Source organism: Nerophis lumbriciformis, linkage group LG21 (genome assembly GCF_033978685.3).
Source record: "Nerophis lumbriciformis linkage group LG21, RoL_Nlum_v2.1, whole genome shotgun sequence".
NCBI lineage: Eukaryota > Metazoa > Chordata > Actinopteri > Syngnathiformes > Syngnathidae > Nerophis > Nerophis lumbriciformis.
The window spans coordinates 11,809,877-11,832,319 of NC_084568.2; the positions used below are offsets into that span (position 1 = coordinate 11,809,877).

Here is a 22,443-nt window from a genome sequence, read left to right on the forward strand (position 1 = left end):
ACCTTATATGAGCAATGGCTCATTTGCACGAGACAGTGCCCCTAAACCAGCTACTCTCAACAGGGCTGCCGGTCAAGGGTTGCGAGTGTGCTCCAAATCTTCATCTCTGGCTTATTTCACAGAGGTTTTTACATCAGTGCAAACAATATTGAATTAAGAGTTTTTCTCCCTGTGCCTGCTCAAGGTTCACCATGCTCACCAAGACACGCAACACGTGGAAACAGGACGGGATGAACACGGCCGAGTACGAGGTCCTCTCCCGGGAGTACCTGCCCCTCTACACCAACATCACGGTCAACATCGGCACTGAGGCCGGTCTGCATCCGCCTCTTCAGACCGCTGCCAAACCTGCAAAATAATCTTTTCTCACATTCTGGCCTTACTTGCTGGCAGTTTTGTTCTTGTCAGGATGGAAGTAACTACAAGAAGGTGAGACAATTCTTCTCATTAGCAGCCAAAACGGACTCCTAACTATACCGCATATATCAAATGATATTTATAGCTGTATCGTATACATCAAATGATATTTATAGCTATACCGCATATATCAAATGATATTTATAGCTGTATCGTATACATCAAATTATATTTATAGCGTTACCGCATATATCAAATATTTCTAGCTGTATCGTATACATCAAATGATATTTCTATCTGTATCATATATATCAAATGATATTTTTAGCAGCGCTCCACTCTGCTTTCTGTGTTGTTCTTCCAAGCGAGTGTGAGACGTTGGACTCTGTGAGTTTGTATATCGACAGCGTCGCACTCGCTGCTCAAACCCGGTGATGCCTTCGAATGTCCTCTGCTCATATCTTGCATTTTTTTTTTTTTTTTTTTTTGGTAGTTTTTTTTTTTTTTTATTGGAGTCCTTTTGCCTTCTTTGTTTTTGAAACATGTGAACACACCGAAAGATTCCAGTGACACGGAACTTGTCCTTCACAAACAAGGCGTGTTCTCGGTGTCGCTATAATGTTCTTAAAGGAGAAGAACTGGAAATTTGGAGATTTTCGACCTCTACAAAATTCTAAATAAAACACATCAATTTGGAAAAAGTACCATAAATGCTGTAATTATAACCTGAGTAATAATTTAATATTAGCTGTTTTTTTTTCTTTTTTCTCTCAAAATGTATTCAAGACAAGTACAGTGAAGCCTCGATTTACCAACTTAATTGGTTCTTTAACAGGGTTCATAAATCAAAGTTTGTATAGTGAAGCAACTTTCGCTACAAGAAACAATGTAAATATGAATAATGTGTTCCAGCCTAGACAAAAGTCTGTCTTTTAGTGACAGCTTGTACACTTTGAACACAATGTAAAGTGCTATACAGTACTGTGTATCAAACATAAGGAGGTGATGGATTTATTTTATCGTTAACAAGCTGAACACACAGAAATTCCTTTGCTGCCCTCACAAACAATCAGAAATCACAAAAATCCTTAACTTTAACAACTATATTGTTACAATAAAAATAAAAAAAGGAAAATCCCTTATATTCATATTGACAAGGAGCTGAGGAGAAAGCAGCAGACAGAGGGAGAAAAGGAAGGGGAGACGTCATGTTTTTTCCCCCTTGTGAAATAAGTGCTGTGGCATGTTTTTCCAGATAAGTCCAAGTAAAACTTGCTATGTACGAAGCCTGCTTCAACGATTCTTCCATACTTGTGAGCGCCATTATTGTGTATTACTTGCAAATAGGTCACAATTTCCGCCTTCTTTCCACGCCGGTCTGTCGTCCTTTTTCGGACTCAGTGAGTTGGCAAAATGGACAAACTTGTCAAAAGAAGAATAAAAAGGCACTGAGTAGTGCAGCAAGACACGTGGAAGGTCCCGCCTCCTCACTAAAATGCAGCGCCCGGCTTTTTTCCCTACAGGCGGGGCACAAAGTGAATGACTGAAGCGTTCGTACACAGAGACAAGGTTTGCACCCTGAGGCATATTTGGCTCGGTCTAAAAGTATGTCAATCGCAAAGTTTGCAAATAGAGGGGTTTGTAGACCGATTGTACCTATTTAAATAGGATAAACAGCACTTCTACTTCCGGTTGAACGCACGAAATGTAAGGACAATGCAGCTTTGCAGCACCTGTAGTTAGCGAACTCGTCCAAAAAATGGCGGCATAGCACAAACAATAACACACCTGTTTAGTGTCTTTGCTTGTTTTGTGTTTTTTTTAAGAAAAATCCATAAATTAGTGCATTGTTTTATAAGCTGCAGGGTTCAAAGTGTAGGAAAAAAGTAGCAGCTTACAGTCCGGACTTTACGGTAAATATAAAAAACGGTTTAGTTTTCATTTTTATTTCATATAATAAACATTCAAATCCCTGGTAAAGAGATGAGGAAAACATACAAAAAAAAAAGTTTTTTCATACTCTGACAACAGAAGTTTTTATTTTCAAAGTAAAAGCGGGGATACTACAGTACCTGTGTGCCTTGCTGAAATGTATTTGGAGCCCTACACTGAAACTATTTTAGACATGGCACAACGACGACTGGCATGTAGAGTAATCTGTGTGCAGATATAAGTGGAGGCAAAGAAGGATTTAATCACGCACCGTATGACACTATTATACAGTATTATTTACAGGCCAGTCCGCGGTTTTGTCTTTAAAATCACTACTTCCGGTTTCGGTGTCACAATATGAAAATAACAAACATACCCTTTGGTCCGTTTCTTAGTTTCTGTTCATACGTGCGTAGATATTTCTGTAGACGTCTGTCCTCGTTCTTTGTCTTAAATCATTTCTGAGTAGGGCTCTAAAGACTTTTTAGCCAGAGTCACGGCCACACAAGTAGCGTATTAATTATCCCCGCTTTTACTTTGAAAATAAATCTTGCTGTGTCTGTAGATTAAAAACATCCATCTAGGTCAGATCTTTCCTTTTTTGTTTACTGGGGATTTTATTTGTATTATACAAAATATTAAATGAAAATCAAACCATTTTTAAATGTTATTGCTCTTCAACACTAAAACATGAAAACTCTTTGCTTTTTAATTCAATTTTGTGCATTCTATTATTAAATTAAAAAAAACCAATCGTTTGTTTTTTGTTTTTCAATTTCTATTAATTAAATTTAAAAAAATAATGACATAATACACACACTGACCTTCCACCTATGCCTCTTTGCAATACATCAGCAAAACTCAACTACAAACATTACTGATGTTTGCCATTAATCAAAGACATGTATTTTAATCCTTGGGTAAGCGGCATTTCCTTGCTTATACCGTGAACCTCGATTTAAGAACCCCTCTATATGTAATTTTGACAAGTTTTGCCCATTCTGCTAGCTTGATACGAGTCCCGAAAACTCAACAGACTGAAAACACTCTTTGCGTTGAGTACATTTATTGCACTCACAAGCATGACCACAGCACAGCCTATTAAGTAACTATGTCAAGTTTTAGTTGTGATGAAGCCGGTCTTTTCTGGAACAAGATGCCAGAACACATTTATATCACAGCGGAGAAGAAGACGGTATCTCTTAGAGTTGGGGGAAATAATCGATTTTTAGATGCATCGCAATACGGACATGGACGGTTATAAAATCGATTAGTAAACATCGATAATCGATTTATTTATTGTAAATAGTGCAGACAGTTCTAAAAATTGTCTGACTGCAGCAAGCCACCTCACCTACAGATCCGACTAGCTCCTTTTATTTTTGGACAATTATGTTTCAGTTTTGCACACATTCTCAATAGTTTAATAAATGTCGGAATTAATTTCACTGTTTCTTATTATAAATACACTACTTTTAAACAAAAATAACTGTAAAACTGCATCAATATACTAAAAGTAAATTAAAGATGAATAAATAATAGATTTTTAATTGAAGCGTAGCTCCTGAATCGCAAGGTGCCCAAAGATTTCCACCTCTTGTATCTCTTCTCTCGTTCTCGAGTGGCCTCTCGCTCTTCCAAAGCACAAACTCGCAGAGACGTACGGCTCTCCTACCCCGCCCCGTTTATTTTCTCTCTCCCTCGGTCTGCTCCTTTCTCGTCACTTCTCTGCCATTGTTAATGTGTGTGCGTTTTACTTTTTTTAAATGTTTTATTATTGTAGCAGTATGGTTGTTTAAGTCAAGGGTTGTTGTGATTTTGTTTGGAAGAGGGCACCATAGTGACTTCTGTGCGCGCGCGTGTTTTAATTTTGACTTTTTTATTACACACCGTTGATCCATCACCCCTTTGTTTGTTCGATATACAGTACTGTATATCACTATATATTGTGTACAAACCTTTACTAAAATATGGACTTTTGTCGAGGCATTATTCATATTTACATAGTTTCTTATGGAGAACTGTGCTTCACTATACAAACTCTTCTATTTACGCACCGATCAAATTTGTATCTCATTGTTGTGTTGACGTTATGTCAACAAAAATCCACGAGAAAAGCAACAATGAAATCCTATAAAAAGCAGGTTGATGTTTCTGGTCAATTTTAACGGCAACATCAACTTTTCCATTTCAACTTTTACTATCCAGCCTGACCCTTTTTTTATTGATTTGGGGGAAAAGCTCCTTTAAAAAAAAAAAAAAATCTCTGTTTCGTTTTTTTGTACATTTTGACACATGCAAAAAGATCCACAGTCTTTATCCCAAGCATGCTTATTCAGTGTTCTACATGTCATTACAATGTTCCGGATGTTTACTGTACAACATGTGGACATTTGTTATAATGTTAAAACACAACTTTTATTTTATTTCACTTAAAAAAATGTATATATTTTGTTTGAGGGATCTTTTCTACTTGCTTCTACTTTGGGTCGCGTGTTTAACGTTGAATATCCTTCCTTCCATATCTTATCTTATTCAAAAAAAGGGGATGACTGTCACCGTGATCGGATCTTCTTTTTCTTCAACCCGCAAAAACTACCACAATGTGTGTATTCATTGTTTAAAAAAAAGCTCCTCAGTTGAAAGTGAAACCAAAGATGACTTCACGCTTCTTCTCCACGGTGACTCCTTTTCGATTGCTTTGGTCTTTTCAGCCAACTTGAGTTTCTGATGACATGCAGGGCACATAGCACTACTGCCTTGATGCCGTTAGTGACGCGTGCTTTGAGACTAACGAACACAACAAGAAGCCAAAGTGCAGATTTTTTTTTTTATTAAGTTGTTTTTAGCATTATTTGACTTGACTCCTTTGTGATACTGCAGGTTTAGTCCTGGACCAGCCGCTGTTAGCTAGCTAGCCCTGCCTTTGTGTGTGTGTGCGTGCGCGGTTTCAGTGCACAAGAGTGGCCTTAAATTCAGTAATAATAAACGTGTTATTGCAAAGATTTTGTGGCATTTGATTCAGGTTTTTTTGGGTCATTTAATGGTTTTCACGCTTAATTGATTTTAGTGTCACAATCTGGTAGACCAGGTTATTCTTTGTTTAGTTTTCGGGTGTTTTTCCTGTGTTTTTAATTCCTTTCCTGTCTTGTACTCTTATTTTTTTCCACTTCCTGTTCTGGTTGTATTCTCCATGCACTAGCTTCACACTGCTTCTTAGTGCTGTCTTCATCCCCCCGGGGGGATTAGTATTATGTTTTTTACCTGCTGTTAATCATCACTATTATATACTATAATATGTATTATATAGTATATATAATATTATATATTATATATACTATTATAAATGTATTTAAGCCAATTACATTTCTTTAGTAAAAAAACATAATACCAGTCACCCCTAGGTGACGAAGACAGCACCAAGAAGCAGTGTGAAGCTAGTGCATGGAAAATGCAACCAGAACAGGAAGTGGAACAAAATAAAAGCACTAGAAAGGACTTGAACCAAAAACTAAACAAAGAATAGCCTGGCCTAACAGATCGTAACAATTAGCCAATCATTCACAATCCTTATGTAGGACAAGAATAAATGTTTTATTTTTATTAATGCATTCTAAGTCGTAAAAGACTGCAAGCACGAGGTGGCTAACAATGCAGATAATTGGAGTACTCTATCGCGCCCATAAAGGCCTTAAAATTTTTATTTTTTTTAAACAAACTACCGGTAGACTTCATATACAAAACCCAAAACCAGTGAAGTTGGCACATAGTGTAAATGGTAATTAAAAACAGAATACAATGATTTGCAAATCATTTTCAACCTATATTCAATTGAATAGACTGCAAAGACAAGATACTTAACGTTCGAACTGGAAAACTGTTATATATATTTTTTCAAATATTAGCTCATTTGGAATTTGACGCCTGCAAGATGTTTCAAAAAAGCTGGCACAAGTGTCAAAAAGACTGAGAATGTTGAGGAATGCTCATCAGACACTTCTTTGGAACATCCCACTGGTGAACGGGCTAATTGGGAACAGGTGGGTGCCATGATTGGGTATAAAAGCAGCTTCCTTGAAATGATCAGTCTTTCACAAACAAGGATGGGCGAGGGTCACCACTTTGTGAACAAATGCGTGAGCAAATTGTTTAAGAACAATATTTCTCAACCAGCTATTGAAAGGAATTTAGGGATTTCACCATCTCAGGCCAAAATGTAATCATCAAAAGGTTCAGAGAATCTGGAGAAATCACTGCACGTAAGCAGCATGCCCGTGGCTTTCGATCCCTCAGGCGGTACTGCATCAAAAAGCGACATCAGTGTTTAAAGGATATCACCACATGGGCTCAGGAACACTTCAGAAAACCACTGTCAGTAACTACAGTTGGTCGCTACTTCTGTAAGTGCAAGTTGAAACTCTTACTATGCAAAGCGAAAGCCATTTATCAACAACACCCAGAAATTAATTATCCGCTGGGCCCGAGCTCATCTAAGAGACTGATGCAAAGTGGAAAAGTTTTCTGTGGTCTGGCGAGTTTACACAACAAATTACAAAACGTGCCAACTTCACTGGTTTTGGGTTTTGTACATCTCAATATTAACCAGGTTTTAGCAATCACCAACTCAGAGGCGATGCAGCAGCTCTATATGTCAATATAGCAGCATAAGCTAGTTAGCGCTCTGTGATCACGGCGCTGCTAAATATTTTACTTGCGTTAGCGCTTATAACAGTATCGCTTATACCTGGATAATACTTATGTCCCCACATATAAATAAAGTATTGTTGGCAGTTTTTAGAGGGATCTATGGGCGCAATATTGTACTCTCATTTGCTCCACTGTTAGCTGACTTTTGCTAGTGTTCTATTTACGATTTAGAATTCATAATAAAGAGTAAAACGTGTGTTTTTGTCTTTACAAAAGTCCAAAAAAAAAGGAGCATCTTCAATGTTTCACTTTATTCAAGTTTTATCCTGCCCTGGAAAAAAAAATTGATAAGAATGAAAACACATTACACAAAGCAAATGGACTTTAGTGGTCAAGTATGTCTGACTATGAAGAACCAGGTTCACAGTCCGGGAAGCTTCACAGACCAGCGACAACAAAGACATTTTAACCATTGTCTTGTGCAGTGGTTCTTAACCTTGTTGGAGGTACCGAACCCCACCAGTTTCATATGCGCATTCACCGAACCCTTCTTTAGTGAAAAATAAAATGTTTGGGTTTTTTTTCAAATTCAAGACAATGTTAAATGATTTTGGTAACACTTTAGTATGGGGAACATATTCTAAGTAACAAAGACTTAATTTAGAGTTATTTGGACACTAGGGGAACATATTCTAAGTAATAAAGACTTAATTTAGAGTTATTTGGTTAGGGTTAGGGCCAGGGTTAAAGGGTTAGGGTTATAATAAGGCCATACCGAATAAGGCATTAATAAGTACTTAATAATGACTAGTTAAGAGCCAATATGTTACTAATTTGCATGTTAATAAGCAACTAATTAATGGTGAATATGTTCCCCATACTAAAGTGTTACCATGTTTTTTTTACTGGTGCATAAAATGAACCGTGCATGAACATCACCTTGTTCAAACAACAAAACCAAGACAGTGCATAAACTCACAACAAATTACACACCTGCAAACCAGTCAGCTGTTGCCGTATCCGTAATACGGCGATAGGGAGAAGTTTGTATTTACACGATGAGTCGGGTGTGTTTTGACCTCCGCCAAACCCCTGAGGTCGACTCACCGAACCCAGGTTAAGAACCACTGGTCTTGTGTTAGGGTCGGCACCCACCCGTTTTAGTTTATTTATTTTTTTGCATCAAGGCTTTTTGACTTTGTCAGGAACCTCTATTTCAACAAAATAAAACTTGTTTTTTTCCCCCACTAAATTATAAAATACTCTATGTGAAATTATGACCTTGGTGTTGTTAGGGTCGGTTTCGACCCATCCATCCATCCATCTTCCTCCGCTTATCCAAGGTCGGGTCGCGGGGGCAGCAGCCTAAGCAGGGAAGCCCAGACTTCCCTCTCCCCAGCCACTTCGTCCAGCTCTTCCCGTGGGACCCCGTGGCGTTCCCAGGCCAGCCGGGAGACATAGTCTTCCCAACGTGTCCTGGGTCTTCCCCGCGGCCTCCTACCGGTCGGACGTGCCCTAAACACCTCCCTAGGGAGGCGTTCGGGTGGCATCCTGACCAGATGCCCGAACCACCTCATCTCATTTGTAGACTTGGAAAAGGCATTCGACCGTGTCCCTCGGGAAGTCCTGTGGGGAGTGCTCAGAGAGTACGGGGTATCAGACTGTCTGATTGTGGCAGTCCGCTCCCTGTATGATCAGTGCCAGAGCTTGGTCCGCATGGCCGGTAGTAAGTCGGACACGTTTCCAGTGAGGGTTGGACTCCGCCAAGGCTGCCCTTTGTCACCGATTCTGTTCATAACTTTTATGGACAGAATTTCTAGGCGCAGTCAAGGCGTTGAGGGGATCTGGTTTGGTGGCTGCAGGATTAGGTCTCTGCTTTTTGCAGATGATGTGGTCCTGATGGCTTCATCTGGCCAGGATCTTCAGCTCTCACTGGATCGGTTCGCAGCTGAGTGTGAAGCGACTGGGATGAGAATCAGCACCTCCAAGTCCGAGTCCATGGTTCTCGCCCGGAAAAGGGTGGAGTGCCATCTCCGGGTTGGGGAGGAGATCTTGCCCCAAGTGGAGGAGTTCAAGTACCTCGGAGTCTTGTTCACGAGTGAGGGAAGAGTGGATCGTGAGATCGACAGGCGGATCGGTGCGGCGTCTTCAGTAATGCGGACGCTGTATCGATCCGTTGTGGTGAAGAAGGAGCTGAGCCGGAAGGCAAAGCTCTCAATTTACCGGTCGATCTATGTTCCCATCCTCACCTATGGTCATGAGCTTTGGGTTATGACCGAAAGGACAAGATCACGAGTACAAGCGGCCGAAATGAGTTTCCTCCGCTGGGTGGCGGGGCTCTCCCTTAGAGATAGGGTGAGAAGCTCTGCCATCCGGGGGGAGCTCAAAGTAAAGCCGCTGCTCCTCCACATCGAGAGGAGCCAGATGAGGTGGTTCGGGCATCTGGTTTCGACCCAGTTATAAAAAATAAGATTATAAAGCAATAATTAGAGCCAAAACTGAACACACTGACAGCCAGCTCTTCTCCCAATCATGTGAGCTTTAGGGGATTCTCGTTTTACCTTGTTATCCAGTACAAAAACAAACAAAGACAGGCATGTCCAGACATGTGAGGTCAATTCAGTATAGAGTTGGTGACTTGCAGAGTGCACATCTCCAATTTGCAGCATGCAAAAATGAAAAAAAAAGATTTACAGTGAGTTAAGTTCTGGATAATATTTTTGGTGAAAATGAGGGAGAGGACACAGAGCAGCATAGTGATACGGATGAACAGGTTTCTGAGGAGGAAGACAATGTGGAGTATCATCCAAAAGACACAGACACATCTGATGAGTCTGATGAGGAGGTCACCGGTGGTGAAGCTACTCCCACTGAAAGATTCAAGTCCAAAAATGGTAAGATCTGTTGGAGCTCAGTACCTCATGATTTACATGGCAGGGCAGCTGCTGCAAATGTCATCAAAATGACCCCTGGAATCTCAAGGTTTGCTGTGACGAGAGTCACTGACATCAAGACATGTTTTGAGCTATTTATGCCTTTGTCACTAAAAAGAGTCATCATTGCTATGACAAACCTTGAAGGAAAAAAAGTCCATGGCGACATGTGGAAAGACATGGATGAGGAATACCTGGATGCTTATATTGGTGTTCTTTTTATTGCTGGAGTGTACAGATCCTGCAATGAGGCCACTGATAGTCTCTGGGACGCATCGACAGGCAGAAATATTTTCCGGGCAACAATGTCACTTCAGACCTTTCATATGATATCAAGAGTCCTCAGATTTGACAACAGAGATACCAGAACAAGATCTGACAAGCTCGCCCCCATCAGGGATGTCTGGGACAGATGGGTGCAGCTCCTTCCACTGATGTTCAACCCAGGGCCAGAGGGGACAGTGGATGAACGTCTTGTCCCTTTCCGAGGAAAATGCCCCTGCCGACATCACGTACCCAGTAAGCCAGGGAAGTAAGGCATAAAAATCTGGGCAGCCTGTGATCAACACTAACCAGAACAGCCACAGCCACAACCTCACTCAGGCCACCTGATTCTAAAAGAAAGAGGTGTCAGGTCTGCCCAAGCAGTAAGGACAGAAAGACAAACGTATTGTGCTTCAACTGCAAGAAATATCTCTGCAAAGAACACACAGTGTCACTTTTTGCCAAACATGCATCTAAACACACACATACACATGCAAGTTTTTGCACACAGAGACTTTCACTCTGATTTAGTTTTTTTATTAGTTTTGGAACTAGTAATTTATTTCTATTGGTTTGATTTGCTTGATTGGTTGTTGTTTGTTTGAACTTGCAAATCTATATTTTGTGTTATGACTTGTTCTGCTTTTTATTTTGTGTTTGTATTCAAGTTCTGTTGCTGAAATAAATGCTTTTTAGCCTGTTCTATTCCATGCCGGCCCTCGTATCCAATTTTTCCCTTTCAACCAGCTTTTCCATGATGTGATCCATCTTGCGATTCAGTTCAGAAATCGCCCCAGACTGTGATCCCACAGCACGGCCCAATCCTTCCATTGCGACGAACAGCCTTTGGGCTCCGTGAGTGGCTGCCATTGTCTTACGAATTTGACGATACACCAGAGCAATGCCCAGCCCAATCAGCAGGTGCCCCGCGATCACGGTTCCAAATAGGTAGATGTCTTCCACGTCCTCGATGGAAAGGACTGAGAGGCACATGATTCTCCATTTATCCCAGGAATCTCTCACGTACCCCACAGCAATGGTTCCATCAGGGCAGCCAGGCTCCCCAGAACCTCTTTTCCTCGTTGAAAAGATTTTGTCAACTGAGTCGAGAGTCCAGCTGATCATTTCCATGTCTGATGTTTAGATTTGGAGGACAGCGCCAAGAAAGAGGCTTCAAAAAAGTGTAGACAGTACAAAACAAAGAGAACAAGCAGGGAGAAGAAGGGGGCGGAAAAAATGCAACCGCCCTCACCAGAGGCAAGACAGAAAAGGTTTATAGTTTATAGCTCGCATTAGTTTATCGCTAGCATTAGTTTATAGCTCGCGTTAGTTTATAGCTCACATTAGTTTTTCGCTAGCATTAATTTCTCGCTAGCATTAGTTTATAACTCACATTAGTTTCTCGCTAGCATTAGTTTATAGCTCACATTAGCTTCTCGCTAGCATTAGTTTATAGCTTGCATTAGTTTATAGCTCGCATTAGTTTCTTGCTTGCATTAGTTTATAGCTCGCATTAGTTTATAGCTCGCATTAGTTTCTCGCTAGCATTAGTTTCTCGCTAGCATTAGTTTATAGCTCCCATTAGTTTATAGCTCGCATTAGTTTCTCGCTAGCATTAGTTTATAGCTCGCATTAGTTTCTCGCTAGCATTAGTTTCTCGCTAGCATTAGTTTATAGCTCTCATTAGTTTATAGCTCGCATTAGTTTATAGCTAGCATTAGCTTATAGCTAGCATTAGCTTATAGCTAGCATTAGTTTATAGCCAGCATTAGTTTATAGCTCGCTTTAGTTTATAGCTCGCATTAGTTTCTCGCTAGCATTAGTTTATAGCTCGCATTAGTTTCTCGCGAACATTAGTTTATATCTCGCATTAGTTTCTCGCTAGCATTAGTTTATAGCTCGCATCAGGGGCGTCACTAGCTTTTAAGGACAGGGGGGGCTTAGCCCCCAGGAGATGCACAGGATGCGAGCGAACGTAGCGCACGAGCACAAAACTTCACAAACGGCTAACAAAGACTTAGAAATTATTCATTGTTATTATTATTATTTCAGTGGGTTTATTTTCAATTTGTGTTCAGTACAACAACACACATGGGTTTGCACAGTGACATTTTGTTTACAGCATCAACAAGAAACAATTACTTGCATGATCCTTCAAGATACACTGAAACACAATGAAAGTCATGGCATTAGCCTCTATGTTATTCATTCACAACATAGAGGCTAATGCCATGACTTTTGCTCACAATACAATAATTGTTTGTTCCCAAATATTTTGAAGTTGTACAGATTACATTTTGGGCACATATGTGACTAAAATGGTTGTAAATTCAAGCCCTGGAAATATTACTTAATTACTTGAATTAAAGTAATATCTGGATCGGGATAATTTGGCTTATATATATATATATATATATATATATATATATATATATATATATATATATATATATATATTATGGTAAGCCGTTAAGGAAAGTAAATATGTATGGAAGTTTGAATAGAAATGAGAAAGGTTTATATATACTGTAAATAAGAAAGACTTAGAGTCCGTCCGCTGATCTGAAAAAGAGCCAAAGCTGTCAAAGAGCTGAAGGACCATCTTCAAAGTGCAATGCTGAAACAAATAATGCAAACAATAAAATGTAACTTCCAGGGCTTGAGATTAATGTAGTCCCGTCGTACCGTCGTCGGTAAAAACAAATGCACGGGACGAAATGAAATGCTCCCCGGGACGATGGCTTTTAACCATTTTTATTCTTTTTCTTTTTATGTATTTATACATTTTACATTTTATATTAAATGTCTTGGTTTTTCCTCCCTCTGAAAATCCTATGAGATGTTTAACAAGCCATCCTATAATAATACAACAGCTATTAATGTAATAATACAATACAACAAATATATTTAATGATGCTTTTTCCATTATTTTAACAATAGGCTAATGTATATTACTTTATATAGATTCTACAAGAAACACAAAACTTAATAAAAACTACATTATTTACAATTGCAGACACAAGGTTTCGTGCATTGTAAAGGAAGACGGAAGTCCACGCAGGAGAAAAATGACTACAATGATGGTGTCTGGGTTTATATATATATATACATATATATATATATATATATATATAAAATAAAACAAATGGCTTATCGATAAGCCATTTTTATTTTATTTATTCATTACAATGCCAAAACAGGCCTAACAACGTCAATGGTTGTAATTCTGTAGGACTTTGAGATTTGGAATCAAATGTAAAGTAGATTACAAATACAATATATTACATAAATAAATTATATATATATATATATATATATATATATATATATATATATATATATATATATATATATATATATATATATATATATATATATATATGTGTATATATATATACTGTATATATATATATATATATACTGTATATATATATATATATATATATATATGTCCGTATGTGTCATCACCAGAATGATTGACAATTAGGAGGACCAATAGTCAACATGATCCACCCAGAAATAAATAAAACAAATGGCTTATCGATAAGCCATTTAAAAAAAAAAAGTTTTAATATTTATTTATATGTATCATTATTCTCCTACTCACCTTTCCAGTAGAGGCCTCTCTTCTCTCACTTTCTGTGCTCCTCTGCGCTGACTCCTACAGGTCAATAGGGGTTGTGGAGTGATTATTATTATTATCTACTGATGATAGTCATACGGTAATGAGCTCAGCTCCTGTTCTGCTCCATGTGTAAAGTGAGAAACACAGCTGATGCTCCAGAAGGAAGTAACCCCAAAGATAGCAAATGGTAAAAAAGAGTGCACATTTAACTTTATAAATAACCAGGACCTTCATGATGCATTTCAGGCTAACTAGCTAACTAAGTAGCAGCATTGTTTTAGAGTGGGAATGTAACTTTTTGTCAAACACAGACCTGGTGTAAAGTGGAGCTAATACATTTTAATACAAGCAGTGATGAATACTTATTTTCTTGAAAAAGTTTCTTATGTCTCTTAAGACCTCTATGAAGAAAACAAGCAAGGAACCCAGATTTCCCTTGCCCGGACGCGGGTCACTGGGGCCCCCCTCTGGAGCCAGGCCCGGAGGTGGGGCACGATGGCGAGCGCCTGGTGGCCGGGCCTGGCCCCATGGGGCCCGGCCGGGCACAGCCCGAAGAGGCAACGTTGGTCCCCCCTCCAATGGGCTCACCACCCATGGTAGGGGTCATAGAGGTCGGGTGCGATGTGAGCTGGGCGGCAGCCGAGGGCAGGGCACTTGGCGGTCCGATCCTCGGCTACAGAAGCTAGCTCTTGGGACGTGGAACGTCACCTCGCTGGGGGGGAAGGAGCCTGAGCTAGTGCGCGAGGTGGAGAAGTTCCGGCTAGATATAGTCGGACTCACTTCGACGCACAGCAAGGGCTCTGGAACCAGTTCTCTCGAGAGGGGCTGGACTCTCTTCCACTCTGGCGTTGCCGGCAGTGAGAGGCGACGGGCTGGGGTGGCAATTCTTGTTTCCCCCCGGCTCAGAGCCTGTTCGTTGGAGTTCAACCCGGTGGACGAGAGGGTAGCTTCCCTCCGCCTTCGGGTGGGGGAACGGGTCCTGACTGTGGTTTGCGCTTACGCGCCAAACCGCAGCTCAGAGTACCCACCCTTTTTGGATTCACTCGAGGGAGTACTTGAGAGTGCTCCCCCGGGTGATTCCCTCGTTCTACTGGGGGACTTCAATGCTCATGTTGGCATCGACAGTGAAACCTGGAGAGGCGTGATTGGGAAGAATGGCTGCCCGGATCTGAACCCGAGCGGTGTTATGTTATTGGACTTTTGTGCCCGTCACAGATTGTCCATAACAAACACCATGTTCAAACATAAGGGTGTCCATATGTGCACTTGGCACCAGGACACCCTAGGCCGCAGTTCCATGATCGACTTTGTAGTTGTGTCATCAGATTTGCGGCCTCATGTTTTGGACACTCGGGTAAAGAGAGGGGCGGAGCTTTCTACCGATCATCACCTGGTGGTGAGTTGGCTGCGATGGTGGGGGAGGATGCCGGACAGACCTGGCAGGCCCAAACGCATTGTGAGGGTTTGCTGGGAACGTCTGGCAGAGTCTCCTGTCAGAGAGAGTTTCAATTCCCACCTCCGGAAGAACTTTGAACATGTCACGAGGGAGGTGCTGGACATTGAGTCTGAATGGACCATGTTCCGCGCCTCTATTGTCGAGGCGGCTGATTGGAGCTGTGGCCGCAAGGTAGTTGGTGCTTGTCGTGGCGGTAATCCTAGAACCCGTTGGTGGACACCGGCGTTGAGGGATGCCGTCAAGCTGAAGAAGGAGTCCTATCGGGTTCTTTTGGCTCATAGGACTCCTGAGGCAGCAGACAGGTACCGACAGGCCAAGCGGTGTGCGGCTTCAGCGGTCGCAGAGGCAAAAACTCGGACATGGGAGGAGTTCGGTGAGGCCATGGAAAACGACTTCCGGACAGCTTCGAAGCAATTCTGGACCACCATCCGCCGCCTCAGGAAGGGAGAGCAGTGCACTATCAACACCGTGTATGGCGAGGATGGTGTTCTGCTGACCTCGACTGCGGATGTTGTGGATCGGTGGAGGGAATACTTCGAAGACCTCCTCAATCCCACCGACACGTCTTCCTATGAGGAAGCAGTGCCTGGGGAATCTGTGGTGGGCTCTCCTATTTCTGGGGCTGAGGTTGCTGAGGTAGTTAAAAAGCTCCTCGGTGGCAAGGCCCCGGGGTAGATGAGATCCGCCCGGAGTTCCTTAAGGCTCTGGATGCTGTGGGGCTGTCTTGGTTGACAAGACTCTGCAGCATCGTGGAACTGTGGACCAGCTCTATACTCTCGGCAGGGTCCTTGAGGGTGCATGGGAGTTTGCCCAACCAGTCTACATGTGTTTTGTGGACTTGGAGAAGGCATTCGACAGTGTCCCTCGGGAAGTCCTGTGGGGAGTGCTCAGAGAGTACGGGGTATCGGACTGTCTGATTGTGGCAGTCCGCTCCCTGTATGATCAGTGCCAGAGCTTGGTCTGCATTGCCGGTAGTAAGTCGGACACGTTTCCAGTGAGGGTTGGACTCCACCAAGGCTGCCCTTTGTCACCGATTCTGTTCATAACTTTTATGGACAGAATTCTAGGCGCAGTCATGGCGTTGAGGGGATCTTGTTTGGTGGCTGCAGGATTAGGTCTCTGCTTTTTGCAGATGATGTGGTCCTGATGGCTTCATCTGTCCAGGATCTTCAGCTCTCACTGGATCGGTTCGCAGCTGAGTGTGAAGCGACTGGGATGAGAATCAGCACCTCCAAGTCCGAGTCCATGGTTCTCGCCCGGAAAAGGGTGGAGTGCCATCTCCGGGTTGGGGAGGAGATCTTGCCCCAAGTGGAGGAGTTCAAGTACCTCGGAGTCTTGTTCACGAGTGAGAGAAGAGTGGATCGTGAGATCGACAGGCGGATCGGTGCGGCGTCTTCAGTAATGCGAACGCTGTATCGATCCGTTGTGGTGAAGAAGGAGCTGAGCCGGAAGGCAAAGCTCTCAATTTACCGGTCGATCTACGTTCCCATCCTCACCTATGGTCATGAGCTTTGGGTTATGACCGAAAGGACAAGATCACGGGTACAAGCGGCCGAAATGAGTTTCCTCCGCCGGGTGGCGGGGCTCTCCCTTAGAGATAGGGTGAGAAGCTCTGCCATCCGGGAGGAGCTCAAAGTAAAGCCGCTGCTCCTCCACATCGAGAGGAGCCAGATGAGGTTGTTCGGGCATCTGGTCAGGATGCCACCCGAACGCCTCCCTAGGGAGGTGTTTCGGGCATGTCCGACCGGTAGGAGGCCGCGGGGAAGACCCAGGACACGTTGGGAAGACTATGTCTCCCGGCTGGCCTGGGAACGCCTCGGGGTCCCACAGGAAGAGCTGGACGAAGTGGCTGGGGAGAGGGAAGTCTGGGCTTCCCTGCTTAGGCTGCTGCCCCCGCGACCCGACCTCGGATAAGCGGAAGAAGATGGATGGAAGTTTCTTATGTCCATTTTGCATTCGTTCCCGTTCTTGTTCTGCAGTGCTGTGTGCTAATGTGCTTCGTACAACTGCAGGACCGCAAGCAAGGTCGCAGAGAAAATGCGGACTGGATTTTGAGTGATGTGGGCATTTTCTATATGAACAAGTCCAAGGACCGCAAGCAAGGTCGCAGAGAAAATGCGGACTAGATTTTGAGTGATGTCGGCATTTTTTATATGAACAAGTGGAATGGATTGGATACTGACGCACTAAAGGGGCTCTCTACCTTACGCTATGAAGTGAGGGGAAACTGAGTGAATAATGGCAGGTTATATGATTATTTATTTAAACTCATATTCGGGCCACTTTATAATAAATATGTCGGCATGTATTTGTATAAAAAAAAAAAAAAATTTTTTTTTTTTTTCAACACCAAATTATTTAGGGGGGCTTCAGAATATTTTAGGGGGGCTTGAGCCCCCCTAAAATAGGCCTAGCAACGCCAATGGTTCGCATTAGTTTCTCGCTAGCATTAGTTTATAGTTCGCATTAGTTTATAGTTCGCATTAATTTATAGCTCACATTAGTTTCTCGCTAGAATTAGTTTAAATCTTGCATTAGTTTATAGCTCGCATTAGTTTCTCGCTAACATTAGTTGATATCTCGCATTAGTTTATAGCTTGCATTAGTTTCTCGCTAGCATTAGTTTATATCTCGCATTAGTTTATAGCTCGCATTAGTTTCTCGCTAGCATTAGTTTATAGTTCGCATTAGTTTCTCGCTAGCATTAGTTTAAATCTCGCATTAGTTTATAGCTCGCATTAGTTTATAGCTCGCATTAGTTTCTCGCGAGCATTAGCTTATAGCGTGCATTAGTTCATAGCTAGCATTAGCTTATAGTTGCGATAGACATAACTTTGTTTTTCCAAGCATGGTTATGAAGAAAGTGAGTGTGAAGGACAGTGCTGAGTAGGAAGTGGATGTCATTCGTCGAATTAATGAAAGAAATCATCAAACTCGTGACAGAGCGTGTAGCTAGATAAGTTGGCAAAGCAGTGGGAGGGTATCACTGCGAGTCTGCTAGCAGTATGAGTTCATAACACCAGCCGAGGACGTTAAAATAGCTAAAAATGTACCGATAAGAAAATTAAGAAGCTGCTGATGGGGTTTGACAAAGAAGCAGCTGGAAGAAGATATCATCCACTATCCAAGGTAAGCACTGCACTTCATTATTACAATATTTTTTTATTTTTTGAAGACATCTTACATTTTTAAATTGTGATGTTTTTGATGCCAAGCACTAAAAATATATATATATATATATATATATATATATATATTTTAATTTATTTCTATGATGTTTCACAATAAGTTTTTTTGAAAGTACTATTGTCATATTCTGAAATACTTGTACCAATATTTCAGCCTTTACCTTTTCTTTTTCTATTTATATATTTTTGCACTTTGTTTGGAATTTTGCCTCTCATTCACAACCCTTATTTATGACAAGAACACATGTTTCTATTCCGCCTATAAAGCGCTTTAAAAACCTCCATAAAGGTTTTATATACACACTGTAAATATATATGTAATGTAGTAACATTCATAATAACATGTAATATTGACATATTTTGCGGATTTTAAGCATACTGCGGCATATTAATTTCACAGAGGCATCACAACGTTCGCTTTTCCTTCAACAACACTAGTAATCATGGCGCATAATAAAACAATCACTTACTCAGTGTTTCCCCCAGAAAATTTGTTAGTTAAGTTGGTGACTCTCCAGGGGGAGGGGACCGGGTAAGGGGGTTGGTGGGTGTAAGGATCGGTGTAACTCGGCCTGTCGTCATCACGTCTCCACCTCGTCGCTGCCACCACAGCCGGGGGGGGGGGGGGGGCAATAGACTACATACAGACTGCGGTGAAGTAGGCCGGCTTCGTCGCGTGAAGAAGCCTACAACTTTTGGTTGTGTTTTCCGCTCCATTTGCTGAATGGCAATAAACGATATATATCTCAATATTTTTTCCGTAAAGTAAAAACAAAACAGTCCTAGTTACCTGAGATACTAAGTACGTCATTATTATGACTTAGTAATTTACTAAGTCAAAATAATGCCTTACTAAGTCAAGATAATGCCTTACAAAGTCAAATTTATGACTTACTGTAAATAAGCGTTTGAAAAAAAGAGTTAAAAGTAGGGCCACATGCTGACATATGCTCAACTCATCATGCTTAATTTATGACAGCATTTGGGAAGCCTGTAGTTGATTTTTGTTATGTAAATGTTATATTTTTATCAACATGTGATAGCAGGGACCCTGCCATTCAAAACTAGGCTGCTCCATTACTAATGATTAATGTAACTATAGCTGAAAAAATAGTACAATAGCAATAGGAGAGACAATTCATCTCTGAACACCATGGAGTTCATGTAGGCTTTATGATGCAGTTACATTATTATATCAACTATCAGAGACAGAAACTCTTCATTTAACATAATGTCATTTTTTGCTGCTTCAACACAGCTCAATCAACACAGAAAAAGGTAAAGTGAAATAACTAAGTTGTTAACTGTAGGTCAATAATGCTTGTCTTTCTCTCGGACAGACAGGGCTTTGCTGTCCGTAACACACACACGCACACACCGCACAGTGAGCTAACGTTACGCTAAAAGCTAATTAGCCTCCACCTCAAGGACCACGAGCGAGCTGAGCTGCCGCTTATGTTTCTAGAACGTCAACAGGCTCATCGTGATGTTACTAGTAGTTGACTTGGAAGTGTTTATTATAATTTGGGGAGAGTCCGCTGCCTAATCAGAATCAAAAATACTTTATTAATCCCTGTGGGGAAATTACAATTTTCAGCACAAAAAATGGCATCTTAGTTTTTACAAGAAAAAAAAAGTGGCACTTTTTGTCATTTACAGTAAAAAGTACTGTATATTTTATATAGAATTGTGGCGACAAAGCTGCCATTTATTCCCCGTAAAAAAAACAGTAGTACTGTTTTTCCATTTACAGTAATGTTTAAAAAAAAACGAACATTTTACAGTAAAAATCTGTCGACTGAGCTGCCAATTTTTTTTACGGCGTATTAGTGGGAATGGAAAAACAGTCCCACATTTTTTATAGGGTAAAAAAAATTGGCATCTTAGTCTTTAGAATAAAAAAAAACAGGTAAATTTTGTCCATCCATCCATTTTCTACCCCAGGAGGCGCTGGAGCCTATCTCGGTTACAATCCGGCGGAAGGCGGCGTACACCCTGGACAAGTCGCCACCTCATCGCAGGGTACTTTTTGTCATTTACAGTAAAGTACTGTATAGTTTGTATAAAATGATGGCGACAAAGCTGCCATTTTTCCCCCTTAAAATGTGGTACTGTTATTCCATTTACAGTAATATGTTGTAAAAATAAAAGAAAACATTAACAATTTTACAGTAAAAATCTGTCGACTGAGCTGTCAATTTGCTTCTTCTTTTTTCTTTACCGTAAAATCAACGTTTTTTTTACGGCGTAGTTGTGTGAATGTAATAACGGCAACATTTTTAATACGGTAAAAAACTGGCATCTTCGTTGCCAGAATAAAAAAAAAAACAGTGGTTCCGTTTTTCTATTTACAGTTATTCATTGTAAAAAAAATATGTAAAATTCTGGCGTCTAAGCTGGCATTTTTCCCCCGTAAAAAAAGCAGTAGGACTGTTTTTCCATTTACAGTAATATGTTGGCTTCACGGTGGCAGAGGGGTTAGTGCATCTGCCTCACAATACGAAGGTCCTGAGTAGTCTTGGGTTCAATCCCGGGCTCGGGATCTTTCTGTGTGGAGTTTGCATGTCCTCCCGTGACTGCGTGGGTTCCCTCCAGGTACTCCGGCTTCCTCCCACCTCCAAAGACATGCACCTGGGGATAAGTTGATTGGCAACACTAAATTGGCCCTAGTGTGTGGATGTGAGTGTGAATGTTGTCTGTCTATCTGTGTTGGCCCTGCGATGAGGTGGCGACTTGTCCAGGGTGTACCCCGCCTTCCGCCCGATTGTAGCTGAGATAGGCTCCAGCGACCCCAAAGGGAATAAGCGGTAGAAAATGGATGGATGGATGGATGTTGTAAAATACAAAAAAGGTAACTGAAAATTATACAGTAAAAAATCTGTCGACTGAGCTGCCAATTTTTTTTACGGCGTATTAGTGTGAATGGAAAAACAGTACCACATTTTTTATAGGTTAAAAAAAATCTAATCTTAGTTTTTAGAATAAAAAAAACCAGGTACTTTTTGTCCATCCATCCATCCATTTTCTACCCCTTACTCCCTTCAGGGTCGCAGGGGGCGCTGGAGCCTATCTCGGTTACAATCGGGTGGAAGGCGGCGTACATCCTGGACAAGTCACCACCTCATCGCAGGGTACTTTTTGTCATTTGCAGTAAAGTACTGTATCGTTTGTCTAAAATTTTGGCGACAAAGCTGCCATTTTTCCCCTTAAAATGTGGTACTGTTATTCCATTTACAGTAATATGTTGTAAAAATAAAAGAAAACATTAACAATTTTACAGTAAAAATCTGTCGACTGAGCTGTCAATTTGCTTCTTCTTTTTTTTTTACCGTAAAATCAACGTTTTTTTTACGGCGTAGTTGTGTGAATGTAATAACGGCAACATTTTTAATACGGTAAAAAACTGGCAGCTTCGTTGCCAGAATTAAAAAAAACCCAGTGGTTCCGTTTTTCTATTTACAGTTATTCATTGTAAAAAAAATATGTAACATTCTGGCGTCTAAGCTGGCATTTTTCCCCCGTAAAAAAAGCAGTAGGACTGTTTTTCCATTTACAGTAATATGTTGTAAAATACAAAAAAGGTAACTGAAAATTATACAGTAAAAAATCTGTCGACTGAGCTGCCAATTTTTTTTACGGCGTATTAGTGTGAATGGAAAAACAGTACCACATTTTTTTATAGGTTAAAAAAAATATAATCTTAGTTTTTAGAATAAAAAAAACCAGGTACTTTTTGTCCATCCATCCATCCATTTTCTACCCCTTACTCCCTTCAGGGTCGCAGGGGGCGCTAGAGCCTATCTCGGTTACAATCGGGTGGAAGGCGGCGTACATCCTGGACAAGTCACCACCTCATCGCAGGGTACTTTTTGTCATTTGCAGTAAAGTACTGTATCGTTTGTCTAAAATTCTGGCGTCTAAGCTGGCATTTTTCCCCCGTAAAAAAAGCAGTAGGACTGTTTTTCCATTTACAGTAATATGTTGTAAAATACAAAACTGAAAATGATACAGAAAAAAATCTGTTGACTGAGCTGCCAATTT

General features: G+C 41.1%; 1 protein-coding gene across 1 annotated transcript in view; it reads left to right on the plus strand.

The window, feature by feature from the left end:
- LOC133621150 (beta-1,4-galactosyltransferase 3) overlaps positions 1–5,294 on the plus strand; it is a 46,408-nt gene extending 41,114 nt beyond the window's left edge. The window contains exon 7 of the mRNA XM_061983053.1: positions 185–5,294. Within this exon, the coding sequence (XP_061839037.1) occupies positions 185–359 (175 nt within the window). The 3' untranslated portion in view covers positions 360–5,294. The remainder of the gene's footprint in view (positions 1–184) is intronic.
- Positions 5,295–22,443: the final 17,149 nt, after the last annotated feature.